The following is a 15,843-nucleotide window of genomic DNA, read 5'->3' on the forward strand; positions in this document are numbered from 1 at the left end:
TATATATATATATATATATATATATACACACATATATACACACACACACACACACATATAAACATATATATATATATATATATATACACACATATATACACACACACACACACACATATAAACATATATATATATATATATATATACACACATACATACATTATACACACACACACACACAATAACCTTATATTATTATGCACAATAATGCACAACTCTCATAATAATAATACTGTTTAATTTACCTTATATTTGGAAACAAACAATTCTCTGTGACCCCACTTGCTGCACTCCCTTGCTGCCTGTATTTTGACCTCACGAGCTGCCTGTGCACTGCCTGTTTTAAATTGAAGTTTCAAAGAGTGATTATAATTTTTTACACAGTCAAAAATGCAATTTTTTAACTTGAAAATATTTTAAATAAGAAAAGGTACCAACTCTAACTTATTTTATGGGGCCTACATTAGCGTTCCATGGATTCACATATGTTCTGCTGACTGGCTTAGCTTCAGTTAGGTGAGAGGACCCCAACCCCCACAGGTGTGAATTGACTTAAACTGTGAGAGACTTTACCTCTTGTATTTGTTTCAACAGGGTACACATACGGTACTCCTTTGCTGGATTGTAGCCTTTGTTTTATTTTCTTTGAAAATGGCAGAACAAGCTCAGAAAAGGTAAGGCATGTGTTTTTGTTCCGTAACTAATTTTGATTGTTGTGTAAACTGTTAGAGCTATACATTTGAATACTCTCTGTGACATCTAATATCTCAGCATGAGTAAAATAACAAACAAAAAAACCTAAACTTTGTGTAAATCTGGGAAATGTAGGTAGTTATTTATTTTATTTTTTATTTTTTTACCAAGTTCCAACATCAGCCAAATAAAAAGTCTGGCAAATCTACACAAAAATATTCTGTCCTTTTAATGTATTACTTTTTGTCATTTTACTTATTTTATATTCCCATTTCTTTTGTTCACACAGTTGACTTTGGTCAGGCTTGTGTTTTCGTTCCTTAACTAATTGTGTAAACCGTTAAAGCTATACATTGGAATAATTCCTGTGACATCTACTATCTCAGCATGACTAAAATAACAAAAAAACTAAAATACTTATATGAAGAGTTTATTTGCAAAATCAGTTCAATTGTAAAAAATAATGTGTTTTATGATGTTATCATATATTTAGTGTTTTGTGTTAGTTAGCTGCATTTTTTTTTACCTAGTCAAAATAACCCAAATGCAGTCTGATTAAGATTAATTGGAATGCACAATGAAAAAAAACAAGATTTCTGAGAATTGTTAAAAACGGAGTTTATAATATATATATATATATATATATATATATATATATATATATATATATAAATTCTCTGCTTTACTAAATGTTCGGAATGTTGTTTTGTTTATTTCTTGAAGGTCTGCTGATCGCAGCATTGTGTACTGTTTACGGTGCTACAAGCCACAGGAGAACCTCCCTGTTCACCTGGCTAGGGTTTGTATGAAATCTTGCATGCCAGAGGAAAGATCTGATGAGCTGCAGAAGGCCAAGACATCCAACAGGGAGTGGATCCGCAATAACAGGACCTGGGATTACCACCAGCTTTGTGAGATTCTGCCTGACAGGCACTCTCGGGTCAGCATGGTGAAGGAGCTTCTCCGGCGAGGTTTCTTCATCAAGAACCAGCCTGATGACTCTGAACTGGTCTTAGACCCTGTAGGTGCCACCACAACCACCACCACTGTGATCGCTCCCAGCACTAAAGATTCCCAAAAGATTTTGAAAGCTGCAAAAGCAGACTTCCTCCAGATCTATGGGAACCTGCTGAAGGGCAGTGAGGTCCCGAATTCTGAAAAGACGATGTACCGTTACTACTGTGAGGCAATCTTAATCTACCATCACCATCAGTGCCCAAGAGCTGTGGAAGGCTTGATGGTAAGTTTATCTATTTTTAGCAAGTTGGCCCTCATGATATGCTGTAATAGTTTGAAACAAATGCATTAGTAAATTAAAAATCTTCAATGTTTTCCAGGATGCAGAGTGGGTGGCCAGGATACAGCATGGTGGCAGGGTTGTGACTGGCGTCAGCAGCCGCAAAACATCAGCAACATTTGCCTTGACCAATAGAGAGGAAGCTGTAAGGCTTTGCATACCTTATTAGACTGAATCTCTGACTACAATATGATACAATAAATGTGCTGTTTTAAAGTAATGCATAAAGATATTTTTCCAGTATTAGAAAAAAAAATTATAATAAAAACATCTTAAACTTTCACAGTTTATAGCAGTCTGTCCTATTTCCACAGTGGTTTCAGATGTACTTTCAAAAGATTAGGCCTGAACACATTCGGCCTGAAAAAGTCTGCAACAACTTTTTTGTTTCATCCACTGGTGATGCTGTTCACAATGTGTCACAAGACATGAATCGCCTACATGAAATGTATGTGCCCACATAGATCGATATAGATTTCCTATATCTTATCAGTCACAGTGATTTTCATAAATAACAATTAATTTCATTTCTCAATGCAGGTATAAGCTACCCATGTTAAAGAGTCAAGATGTGCGGAAGGCCATTGAGGCTGCTGCAAAAACGCTCCTAGCGCACCATCAGGACGCCATAAATGATTATCTGGCACATAGAGCTGGTGTGGTCCAAACACATAGAATGCGACAGCCTCAGTTTGTTGTGGACACAGCTGTGCTGCTGGACTCCTTGGCGGGGTAGGTCATTTCATCCAGTAGGGTCACACCGCACCACAAATGACTTGTACACATGATTATGTTGTCCTAATATTGTAATTTATTTTTTAAACATTATTTTCCTTCCTTTTGCAGCTTTACTTCAGACGATGACCCAAACAGTCCCGGAACAAGCATGGAATGTAACCCTTCGACCAAAGACTTCTCTGCCTTTGTGACCAGATTTCCTGTCTCACTGGACGGTCAGCCACCGAGCAAAAAACAGCAGGTCGATGAAGGGTTTCCTGAAGACCGTGTATTTTATGACAGGTGGCGAAGCTCCCAGTTTGTCAAGAGAGAGGAGTATCTGCTTTGTAAGTACCCCAATCCGTAAATACAGCACTGACAGTCAATACACCATTCAAACTAGGCCATTCATTTAGTGTGAAGAGCGACTCCTAATGTTATGTCATCCTTTCTTTCAGCACAATTCACACACCGCAAGCCTTCAGCCGCAATTGTGGCAAGGCTGATTGCGAAGGAAGGGTGGAAGGCCAACCATCCAAAGCCTGAAAACATCGAGCTGTTGTGGAAACCAGCTCCCAAGGTCGCCATTGAAAGTGATGAAATTATCATCAACAATGTCTCTCAGCAGACCTGGAGAGGCCTTGCCATTAAGGACTTTGGACCCCAGCAAGGTCTAGGTTAGCAAATCTTTTTTTTAAATGTATATCCAGAATACAATAATGTACGTTTTAGCAACTATTGTGTGCAGCAAAAGCTACAATCAAATTACTGAAAAGTTTGCCTACATGTAATGTTCAGTTCTTGTAGTTTTGTTTTTACTCAAAATGCAATGTCCTCTTGATCACAGGAGTGGTTGCAACCCGGAGGTTTTCCAAAGGTGACAATGTCTGCAATTACCACGGGAAGGTAATCACTGCTGCAGCAGGGAGAGCCATGGTCCAAGACTTATGTGATGAGGCCGGGCACCTGTTCTTTTTTAAATCTGGAAAGAGAGACTTGTGCATGGATGCTCAGACGTTCCCCTGTGAGTGTCATCCCAAGGCAGACACAATTGGAAGAAGGATTAATCATTCCTCAAATATGCCCAGCCTGAAGCCTCTTCACTGTGTCATAAAGGTGGATGGAGAGGACAGGGATGTCATCCTATTCAGAGCACTGCAGGACATCAGTGTGGACACACAGCTAAAATTTGATTATGGTGTTAGGAGACAGTCTTTTAGAGGAGAGGGTGTGGACCTGGATTGGCTGGATGAGTAGACCAGGTCCAAAAGTTACACAAACTTTTTTTATTTTTCAATTTATTTTTCTATTTTTGTTTATTTATATTTACATATGTGTATTTTTATTCGCATCTTATTTTGTATTGTCTGTGTGCTGTGTACTGTCAGCTTGGGACACCAAAATCCCTTGGCAATAAATCTTTTTTTTACTTCCGACTTCTTGAAGAATCTAAATATCAGAATAAAACACACACACACACACACACACACACACACACACACAAGTAAACAGGCTTATTAAATAATTGAAAAATGGGATAAATGAAGCAACAGATGAAATAACAGATATAAAGCGATAACAAACAGTACAACAACATAAGAAAAACATGAAGACTGGTTTTGTTAGTTGCAATGTTTTTCCTTTTATTACTACATTTTCGTGTACTGAATACAAACACAATGAACAGTATTTATTTATTTAGTCATTTAGCAGACGCTTTTATCCAAAGCGACTTACAAATGAGGACAACAGATGCAAACAATTGTAGTATTAAAACAACTAAATATATATATATAAATAAATACTACTTATACACATTTTAAAAATAAAGAAATTAAAAATGACAAATGCATACAACAAAATTAAAAAACTTAACATTTAAATTAAAAACAAAAAATAAATTTAAAAACAGTTAAAAATATTAAAAAACATAAGGCATAAGAGTATAATAATGATTCTAACATAACACTAAGCCAAACACCAAAAAACAACTACATATAGAGTGCTGTGAAAAGGTTTTTGCCCCCTTCCTGTATATTATTTCATTTCCAATTAGTTTGTTGAAGTATTAAAATAACTCAAATAAAAAAGATAAAACTAAAACTTAAGTTTGACCCGCGCCCGATCGGGAACGCCGAGGCTTGAAACTCGGGGCGAAGATAGACCCAGAGGCCCCCTATCCGATGCCACCTCCCCCGAGTCGATAGCCCACCGGGCGCCGGAGATAGCTGCCGCGGTCGAGATAGGAGCCTTGCCCGGCAGAGGTGCTCTATCCCGGGGAAGGCCTCCGGAGAGGGGGTGGGTGGAAGTTTGACCCACGCCCGATCGGGAACGCCGAGGCCTAGGAACTTGAAACTTGGGTCGAAGATAGAGCCCGAGGCCCCCTATCCGACGCCGCCTCCCCCAAGTCGATAGCCCACCGGGCGCCGGGCCCTCCAGGCCCCTTCAAATAAGTTACAGGTGGGCATGCAGTGGTGAAACTCACCAAAATCCAACTCCAATTCCCAACATCAGCAAGTGACACCTGTAACTTACTTGACGGTACCTAACTAGGTTTTCCATGGACAGACCTTTTTTGAGGTAAATATGAATATTGATGAGTTCTAATGTATATGAACTTGTCAGACAGTGTCTCCAGAGAGTAGCACTGTACGTTTTGCATAATAAAATGATTTAAAACTTAAATTATGACTCCTTAATGCATTGTCCACGGAAAGCCTGTGGAGTCCCCGTCAAATAAGTTACGGGGGGGCAAGTGACAAGTGACAGCTGTAACTTATTTGACGGGGCCTCCACAGGCTTTCCGTGGACGGTGTTTTTAATGCAAATTAAGCCATTTCACTGCTGGATGGCATTTCCTGAGCACTGTATAGCTGGATTTACTCAATAAAATCATCGTATTTATGACATATGACCTTTTAATGCATTGTCCATGGAAAGCCTGTGGAGGCCCCGTCAAATAAGTTACAGGTGGGAATGCAGTGGTGAAAATCACCAAAATCCAACTCCAATTCCCAACATCAGCAAGTGACACCTGTAACTTACTTGACGGTACCTACATAGGCTTTCCGTGGACAGACCTTTTATAAGGGGAATGTGAATATTAAAATATAACACTTCAAATATTGATCAATTAGGTGTAACATTAAAAATTCAAATGAACAGATATTAATATTACATTTAAACAGGATAAACCAATCATATTTTGTTGAACTTGTTGAAGTTTGTACACACATATCCATAAAGTAAAATGAAATAACAACTGAGTCCATAGTTAAGGTAAGTAAAATATTTATTTAGTAAATTATAAAAATGAATAATTTACAAATAAAGGAAAAAAATCAGTGCTCCTCTGCCTCGTCATCGGCAAAGTACTAGAGAGAAGGAAAAAGCAAATTCAAAATTAACAAACAATACTGGTGAAATCTAATTTTAGATATAAATTTCAATATCAATAATTATAATAATGAAACCATGTATGTGTTTGTTTCCATGGCAATAAAGCAATTTAAATCTTGAATCCCTTGACTGAGTTTGCAGTTTTAGGCAAAAAAGACATAACCTATTAAATGTAAGAGCTATGAACTGAATGCTTCAAATATACTTCAGTGCTTTAGAAATACATTACTTCTTCAGATGGCAAAGGTGGAAGTGATGGAGGTGGTGGGGGTGGAGGTGGGGGAGATGAAGGTGGAGGGGAAGATGTTGGAGAAGAGGAAGGGGAAGGTGGTGGGGAAGAGGAAGGGGAAAGTGGAGGTGGTGGTGATGGAGGTGGAGGAGGTGGAGGTGGTGGAGATGAAGGTGGAAATGGAGGGCCAAGACCTGCATCATCATCATCATCACTGGTGTGTTCATAGGTGTCCTTCAAAAGACCACACCACAACAACTGTCAAATATCAAAACACATAATAATCACTGTCTAAATGTATATGAACAACTTAATGAAAAGTATACAAAACTTACAGAGGCTGTGAGGATCACGGTGGTTGCCTGGGGCAAACAACATAGAAAAAAAAACAAAGCAATGAAATGTGAAATGTTGCACAATAAGTTCCATTAATTTTGTTAAATTCATTTTCATTGTTTGGTTTTATATTGTACTTACAGTACTGTTGAAACCAGGAATCCCCACCCCACTGTCATCAGTGTCACTCATTTTTCTTTTTTGTACCTTTAGAAATCTGCAAAAGATCATAATTTTATATATTAAATAAATGTAAGCCTCCAATGAGCATGAAATGGAGAAATAAAAGCTCACATTCAGCTGTTTTGGTGCCTGAGTGGGGCCCATGGAAATCTGACAGATGTACATTAACTTGTCAGACGCTGTTTCCCAAGTGTACTTACCAAATTTGTTGTAATGTAAATAAATAAATGTGTTTTAAATGATAAAATCCTCATTATGGCCAGGAGGACTAAAAGGCTTTTCGTGGTCACATAGGAGGTCAGGGGGACGAATAGGCTTTTTGCGGTCACATGGGCGGTCCTGGGGACGAATAGGCTTTTCGTGGTCAAATAGGTGGTAAGTGGGATGAACAGGCTTTTCGTGGTCAAATAGGTGGTAAGTGGGACGAATTGGCGGTCCGAGGCAAAAATAGGTGGTCAGGGGGACGAATAGGCAGTCCGTGGTCAAATTGGTAGGGAGCTTCCGGCCAAATAAGCGCTCCGTGGGAGGTTTAGGCTGCCCGTGGACGGCCACCCCAACCTATTCGACGGGCATCGCGTAAGTGCCCCGCGTCAGGAGTCCGCCCCCCTGTGGCCGACCTACAGATTGCAACAAAATGAGCAAAAAAAGTGCCCAGATCCGTCGCCGTTCCGTGGGGCCCCCGGGGGCCCCAGGCCCCGACTCGCGCCTCCGGCGTGCCCCGCCGGGCCTCCCCTGGGCGCCCGGGCGGTCGTCGGGGGCGGGAAAAATTGTCTAGGGCGTGGCGCGCAGCGTCCATGAACCGCCTGACACGGGGCGCTTGTCAGGCTGTGCGAGGACCCCTCTGCAAAAGTGGTGGCCTAACGGGCGCCACCACCGCGCAAGGAGCTGAAGCGAGCACCGCCACCTCGGGAGGTTCTGCAGCATGGGCCACCACCACTGGAGAAGCTACAGCGGGTGCCATTGCCTCGGGAGGATCTGCAGCATCAGCCGACACCTCGGGAGACATCACAGTGGCCGTCGCCGTCTCTAAAGTTTCAGTGGTGGTGTATGCAGCCCAAATACACCATAAAGCAATCCCCATTGTGGGAAGCGCTACAGACAGGGGAAATAGTTCAGGAACTGGAGACCTTGAGAGCGCTGGTTTAGGGATACCAGCTGCATGTGCCGACACCAGCAGTGGGTCCGGGCGCTTATCAGGCTGTGCGAGGACCCCTCTGCAAAAGTGGTGGCCTAAGTGAGTTCTCAAGACTGATACATTGATACAAATGATACATTCCGTCATCGCGTTATAAGCGCGGAACCTAAATGAGTAAATTATTATTAATAGCCGCAATCCCGCGCCGAAATTCAAGACCTGCTCTGTGTTCTCTGCTAATAACCGACTGTGAATGATGTGAGCGGCATCCCTATGTTGTCACTGAGAAGCTGCAGCCGTGGCGGAGATTATTTTTGGTACAACAACAACAATGCGCTACATGTTTCTTTTCCCCTCATTTTTTCCAGTTGACGGAAATCCTTTGTAGACTCGCTGCAATTAACGGAAATCTGTCGTAGCGACGGAGAACTTTAATCCCAGCGAATGTCTTTTAATAGTCTACCAAGGGGACCCTGGCTATGTTCGTCAGCCAGCCAGTGAGTCCATTCAATGACTGAGAGGTGTTGCTTCAGGATTTTTTCTGTTCCGTTTCCTCCAAGTCTCCAAATAGTAGAGCTGTACTTCAACCATGCTCTCTCGAGATGCTGGGTGTGGGGATCCAGGAACCACTGTCTGTGATTTACTCTGAAGTGAGTGTAGCCCATGGCAGCTAATGCACCACTATAAGCTCTCCATTCGTCACTTATAATGGTGGTGCCAGGTTGCACATGCTTGACCACGATTGGTACAAGATTCTGCCTTCCTCTTCTCTATACAAGCTGTAAGACTGGATGTCGTCGCTTATCCTTTACTCCTAATATGCCAAATACCCACTTTTTTCGTCTCCAAGTTGTGGCTGCCCTCCCTAAGCCATACTATAAAAAAAGTTATATTAAATTATATCACATCAGGTCTACAAAGACCTGACACAACAACAAAATGTAACTCAATGGCAAAAGTAAAGAAATGGCTTCCAAAAAATCACTCAAAAATACATATGTTGATCCATTACTGGCATACTAAACATGCAAATGTATTATAGACTTAATTATTTTCTGTTTGTAATTAATAGTATATGTTGACATTTGCTCAAAGTTGGCAGAAGTTAGTATTAAAGATGGAAGCAAATGCAGTTACCATGAATAACAATGAGAACTGAGAACACCTGAACAAAAAAAAACTGAGTTAATACACAAAAGTGATTATTAAAATACAGTGGATCAAAATTAAAGCAAAACCTACAATTTCCTAAATTTCGAGGTCACCGCTTAGTCCTATTTGAAGTTATCCGAACAGGAGTGAAAGCACAGTTTTTTTAAGCACATTTATAAGCAATGTTAGTTAAACATATTGTGAAGCACGGTATAGAAAAACTTAAGTGAGATATTTGAAAAAGAACACTTATTGAAATTAGAGAACACTTTCAGATGAGTTCCAGTTATTGGTGTTAATCTGACACCCGGTGCTAATTTCCTTAATTACAGTATCTGACAAACTCTATTTAACTGGCATTCTAACTTTCCAGCTTTCACTGACAAAATGATGAACCATTCTAAAGTGACAGCAGGTTGTCCAGATGAAGGCCAAAGGGATGACCCTTTCAGCCATAGCAAGAGAAGTTGGTCATTCCAAATCTGTGATTTCTAGAATATTGCATCTTTACAATGTCACTAACTCATTCAAGTCCCTCCAAAAGGCTGGTCATCCACAAAAGACAAATGCACAAGAGGACAGGATAACTGCAGCTGGAATTGCTCGCCAGTTCAGCTCTGAACAGGGTGCAAGGATCTGCCTCGGAATACAGTTTATCGACATTTAAGAGAATTTGGACTCAAAGCCCACTCTGCAGAGAACAAACCTCTCATCAAAAGGCTAGACTAACTTATGCTGAGGAGCATGTTGTGTGGACCGAGGAGAACTGGACCAAAGTTCACTTCAGTGGTGAAAGCAAGCTGAAAACATTGAAATAATGAAATGGCCAGTCCAGAGTCCTGGTGACAAAGTTATGGCTACCCATTACAGTCAGCAAACTGTGGAAGAGACTGGAAGAAGAGTGGGCAAAGATTACAGCAGAGCAGAGACTGTCCATTTCCTAGTAATGTTTGACTGCTGTAACCTTTAGAAGTGTCAAATGTAATCTTTCTTTGTGCTTTAATCATTGCGGTTCTCTAAATTTGATCACCATGTTCTCCACAAAATAAAGCTTTTTGTTGAAGTGCTTTGGTTATTTTGTAAAGCACTGTTCTGCTGGCATGGCCACAACTAAAATTCCTTTAAATTTTGAACGAAGAACATTATTTCTGAAAAAACCAAGTGTTCATAAATTTGTTCTCTAGTTTCGATCTCCACTGTAGGTTACTCCTTTGTGACTTCACAATGTGAATATTTCCATGGTAATAGACAGAACACTGAGCTGTCACCCTTTAACTTACCTTACATTTATGACGGAAGCTGCTTTTGTCAATAACAGCAAATTCTCTGGGATGTCCAATAATTTGCCCACTTCTTCGTGTATAGCGCCTCATAGCACACACGCAAACCTTTTTTAATGCTGCAGCCATCTTGGACATAGTTCGGGAACTTCTTGCAATCTCATTTTGCTTCATGTCGATTTGTCTGAGGTGCAAGCCCTGAGAAAACCTGGTAGTAGAGATAAGTGCATAGCTTAGTTATTTTTCATATTACTGACTGCTTCACTTAACATGCCCGGAACTATGAAAATATTAGTCGAGTGCGAATCGGCATCTCTGTGATTCGGCCAGCATTTGGCAGGTCGCATATCTTTTTTTTTTTGCTTTTTGTTTGCTGTGCGCCTTTTTATCCATCTTTCCCGAAGAATGGAGCTGCGTTGGAGTGTTTGATAGTCTTTTGGGTGCTGTCATCATATCGCTACACCATACAATTTGCAGAAAGAGAAAGCTGAAAAGGTTTTGAGGTTAATGTGTTACAAATAAATCAAGCATAAAGCTTGAGATATTATTTTAACCTGGTGAAATGTAAATGACACAGCACACAAAACTATATTAGTTTCTTTTTTTTAAATCCATCTGGACCATAGAACGGGACTCTCAAAGCCTTGACATCCGGGTATCCGGGAGACAAGTAAGTAAATTTGAGTAAAATCACAGGCTTCGTTTATCCCGTGCGAATGCACCACACGAAATTCAGATGTGGGGGGGTAATTTCAAAATCACGCAAGATCCCCAGATAATACTAATCCCGTGCGAATAGGGCTTAAGACACTCTTCTCCACTCCTTAAATACAAACAAAAAAAACACTATCTTTTATAAATATAGTATTTCTTAAGTAAAGAAAACGCTGTATTTATTTAATATCGAGATACGACCACGACTGTATTTTAGTATTAGTTTCTAAAGTAATACATCCATTGTAGATCATTTAAGCAGGGTTTTTATTAGAGTGAAATATTAAAATTTAAAAAATATATATTATTTCTCCTCGTAACTGCCGGTATTTCTTTTGTTTTGTTTTTTGTAAAATTGGAAAATAGTTCACTACAGTCTAACAACGACAGATTGCCAGTAATGTTACACCGTGTCTACAGACGCGACAACCTGACTGTTGCAAAGCACTTGGACAAAGTTACCCTGTTTACTTCACATAAAGTAGCATTTGAGATGTCAAATAAAATCGTGCCAGTAGAAATGTGCAGATCTAATACAACCTACCACTGAAAGCCTTCTGATATATCTTGGCGTCTTTTCATTTTCATGCCACGACCACGAATCTGACACAACATCTTCCTTGCTAGAAGTCTCCTTTTCTGTAGCCATTTTACGAGTCTTGCAGTAGTCTTCTTAGTTGTTACCTCTGCTGATCAATAAGCCAACTCTGTCGTTAGATTAATTTTTAAACAAGCAGTAATACAAATTTTATGCAGTAGATAAAACCAACCGTCTCAACCTCAGTGTGAAACTGACTACTTGACCTCATGACCCTTAATAACCTTTTCACATTTCCGGGGTTCTCGGTAGCGAAAGTATAGTTAACAATAAATAATGCAGGACACAGTTTCCACGACTTTTGGAAACCTCGCAATAATGTTAACTAGGTTTTATGTCAAGGCAATATAAGTGGTATAATTAAACATTTTAAAATGAAAAGATTACAGTATTTGTAATGGGTGTCACTAGAGGTTGCCAGATTCCTTTTTCAGTTAGAAAATCTGCCAATAAACCTTCACATCATGCTTCCTGTGAACATAATTTTAAGTAAACAGGGGTTCGGTTTGTTTAAATATTTTATTGGTGACAAATTAACTTGATGTAGATGACATATAATGCCGGAATTTATTTTTATTTTTTTCAACGGTTTACAAAAATAGTGGATAATCTAAAATAGAAGATAAAACATGTTTTCCATAAAATACTGGTGATATTTATTTAGCCATATGTTTTTTTTTTTTGACTTAACTACAAGAAAAGCAAGCCAAGCCCCCATCTGGCCACCCATACGAACTGCATAGAACAAATCGAACTGAACATAAAGGGGGGTGTAAATATTTGTGGGAAACAAATATTCAAATATATGGAATAGCATCCACTCTGACATTAGGTACATAATTTGACAACAGCAAAGATGTACAAGAACCACCTGAGCTCCACATTATGTCTAGGGGGGAGCGCCAGGCCTCTGTGATTAAAGTGGAACCGATGTTTCATGATGAGGATGTTTCCTATAGGTAGATGAGATCAGCTGAGAATCAGCTGATGCAAGCTTGACTCACGTGACCTGCCAGAAATAACGCTAACGCTTAATTTCTTATGTATATGGTGAGTTTTAAAGCTTTAGCAGTTATGTTCAACACATTTGCTTAAATGAAATTTTATGCCCCTGGCTGAATGTTACTTTAACAGTAGTGGGGACAAATAAACATAACATTTCTCTAGCAATTTTTGAAGGGGACACAAATAATGCAGCTACAATTGTACTTGTAAGGGTATACACAGAGGAATAGCTTACTACTATTAGTGCAGCAGGGAGACCGTGCCAAATTAAACAACTTAAGGCTGTTGTGGTCGCGCCGTGACAGCGCTCGTGTCCGTTATAGACGTTACTATCCGTCACAGTGTTGCCAAGTCCACAGTTTTCCCGTGGAATTGGGATACTTTATCACTGTTGCCGCGGTTTGAAGCAACCCCAATAATATGTATTTTATCCCCGGAACGTGATTTTTATGGGGGGACCCCCTCGAAATGTGGTTCGTTTGGGCTAGTTTTGAGTAGCAATTGGGCGGGTTTTGTTGTGAAAACCTGGCAACCCTTTCCGTCAAGCAGGTAATGTTATTATTGCTAACATAGCGACTCATCGAAAAATACATTGGCATCATGTATTAAAGAGAAAATAATCACTTCATCCGATGTTTAAGTGAATAAAATAGCCTTGACAGCCTTACTTACTGGAGTTCCACAACTATTGACTTTGTTCTCTCTCACCAGACTTGTGTGTGTAGGTGATGTAAAAGAGGAAAGCAGGCATTTGTGCTCCTTTCAACCTCGTTGCTCCTGATGATAATGCTATCGATTATATTCCAACAAGACGAACACTGCTCACCCGACCTGCACAAAGAATGCTTGGATAAATTCTGCACGGAGCTCGGATATCGTAACCTGAGCTACCTAAAGGACCTGTGCACAACCTCCACCCGCACAAGGTTCGATAACACAGATGGGTGTTTCAGCGGGGTCGGGTTCAAAATCATAAAAGCCATGATCGTGCTGCTGCTGCAGCACATCATAGACAACAAACTAAGGGAGGAGTGCGAGGGTTGTGCAACGGACAATCCGAGCCAGCTGCAACATTCCTGTCTGTTTGAGCCTGCCACATACTATTTCGACTCACGCTTTGATGAGCTGTCCCGCAAACTGTTCAAACCAGATCTTCAGATCATTATTGACTTCACTCTACGCCACTGCGGCTTAATGACCAACAACAATCTGAGGATTCAAGGAACTACCGGAGCTGTCCTGCACGAATTAAGAGATGAACCATTCATTGTCGCAAAACTGCAAGAAATCAGGGAAAAGCTGCTGGACGAATCCTACAAGAAAGTAGTTTACGACGCCGTGGATCTCTGGCAAAGCAGCGTGTCTGCCTCCGGACTCTGACCACGACAACATGGGGTCTGTGTGTAGCGTGAAGAATTTTTTCAGAGACGTCGTGTTTATCCCCCGTTATAAAGAGCAGATGATCGAAATGATACTCGTGGCTATCGAGCACACGTGTGATCCGGAGAAAGATTACGAGGGGCAAACGAAACGTATAAAAAATCTCAAGAAACAAATGGACGTTATGAGGAGCTACGGATACATGGGATGTATTGATCGACATGCGCGTTAATAGAGTCGATCCACCCGCTGTAATGCTCAGAAAAATTCTAGATTAGGTATCCGCAGCCGGTCGAGGGGTAGGAGTTGGCGAGGATCTATGTATGTGTACATATGTAACTGATGTATGTGTGAAGCTTGTTTCAAAAAATGAGAAAAATAAGGTCTGTGAAATGGTTGAAATTCTGGTCGACTACATACTGGATCGGGGGTATATGTCATGTGTAAATTGTCTTTACTGGTTAGACAGTCTGTAACGTCATTCTATCCGTTTTTATTATTACTCATATCATACATTCATTATGTAACCATATTTGATTTCTTATACCGTCACTATGTAACCAATTTTAATTCTATTCTTTTACTGGCCCTATGTAACCAATTTGAATTTTATTCTTGTCATTATGTATCCAATTTGAAAAAAAAAAACTTCTTGTCCTATCTCTATATTTTTTAATAAAAGACAGAAACGTGACAGGGTCGTAACATTGAGTCCATCAGTCCTCAGAGCCGTAGTACGTGAAACTCTCTTTTTGACAGACCTTTTATAAGGTCGCTCAGGCGTGTGAGAGATCGCTCCAGTTTTGCTTTTTAAAGAACTAATCATATGTCTAACATGATGATTTGGTACGGTAGAAAATGGGATGTTTAATTCGGCAAACGATTGTAGAAACTCCGACCATCCTGTCATCCCGGACCTGTAACATTGTTTTTAACAAATCGAGCATGTGTAAACGGGCTATGGCTTTACCTTTAAACACAAATTCCCCCGACTCGTTCCAAGTGCTGAGTCCTTTAGCTTTAGACATTTTGGCTAATATGTTTCGACTGTTTTTCACGCTTCTTGACGGCACGTTCTTCAAAACTTCGGCTACAACATCTTCTGAACCCTCGCTATCTTGGGCGGCAGTAGCGGCGCGATTGTCTTTATGACCAGGATCAGGATTTGGTAACGAGAGAATCACGATCACCTTGTTTAACGATTGTCAAAAACCTTGTTAGGACTGATTTGGATCAACGTGAAAAAGCCAAAATGTATTCAAACATCCTGAGTAAAATATTTCTTATGGCCGTATCCAGATCGTTCTCTACGACCTGTTGAATGTTCTCGCGAGCGGTTCCGGATTTCAAAATCTCCAGTTGGTTCTGGGGAATGAGATATTCCATGTTCAACCCTGTCTAGACTATATTAAACTGGAAATAAAGGGTACCGCGACGCTTAGGAGTGGTAAAAGAAAGCCGCCGTTCTGGTTAAACTCGTTTCTTGGCGGTTATACCGATTTTCTTATTGGTGAGAAATTTAATTTCCAATTTTCTCCTCTTCAGTTTTTGGTACTGCTGTCGGTTTATCAGAATCGTTCCGTAAAGGATGTTTAACGCTACTTCGCAGAGTGCTAAAATGAGTTCGTCGGTCGACAACTGTAAGATAAGACGACGTTGTTTAGGCGTAGCTTCATGTAGCATCTTTAGCAGAGGTAGATGCTTACAAAGCTTGGTAGACATGAC

General features: G+C 40.3%; 1 protein-coding gene across 1 annotated transcript in view; it reads left to right on the forward strand.

The window, feature by feature from the left end:
- The window catches only part of LOC107563940 (uncharacterized), an 8,713-nt gene extending 4,749 nt beyond the window's left edge, over window positions 1-3,964 (forward strand). The window contains exons 2-8 of the mRNA XM_016248926.1: window positions 1,417-1,933; window positions 2,031-2,135; window positions 2,305-2,438; window positions 2,531-2,722; window positions 2,837-3,054; window positions 3,166-3,384; window positions 3,555-3,964. Of these exons, the coding sequence (XP_016104412.1) occupies window positions 1,417-1,933; window positions 2,031-2,135; window positions 2,305-2,438; window positions 2,531-2,722; window positions 2,837-3,054; window positions 3,166-3,384; window positions 3,555-3,964 (1,795 nt within the window). The remainder of the gene's footprint in view (window positions 1-1,416; window positions 1,934-2,030; window positions 2,136-2,304; window positions 2,439-2,530; window positions 2,723-2,836; window positions 3,055-3,165; window positions 3,385-3,554) is intronic.
- The last annotated feature ends 11,879 nt before the right edge of the window (window positions 3,965-15,843 follow it).

The sequence above is a fragment of the Sinocyclocheilus grahami genome, unplaced genomic scaffold (genome assembly GCF_001515645.1).
Source record: "Sinocyclocheilus grahami isolate Dianchi unplaced genomic scaffold, SAMN03320097.WGS_v1.1 scaffold899.1, whole genome shotgun sequence".
In the NCBI taxonomy this organism is placed as follows: Eukaryota; Metazoa; Chordata; class Actinopteri; order Cypriniformes; family Cyprinidae; genus Sinocyclocheilus; species Sinocyclocheilus grahami.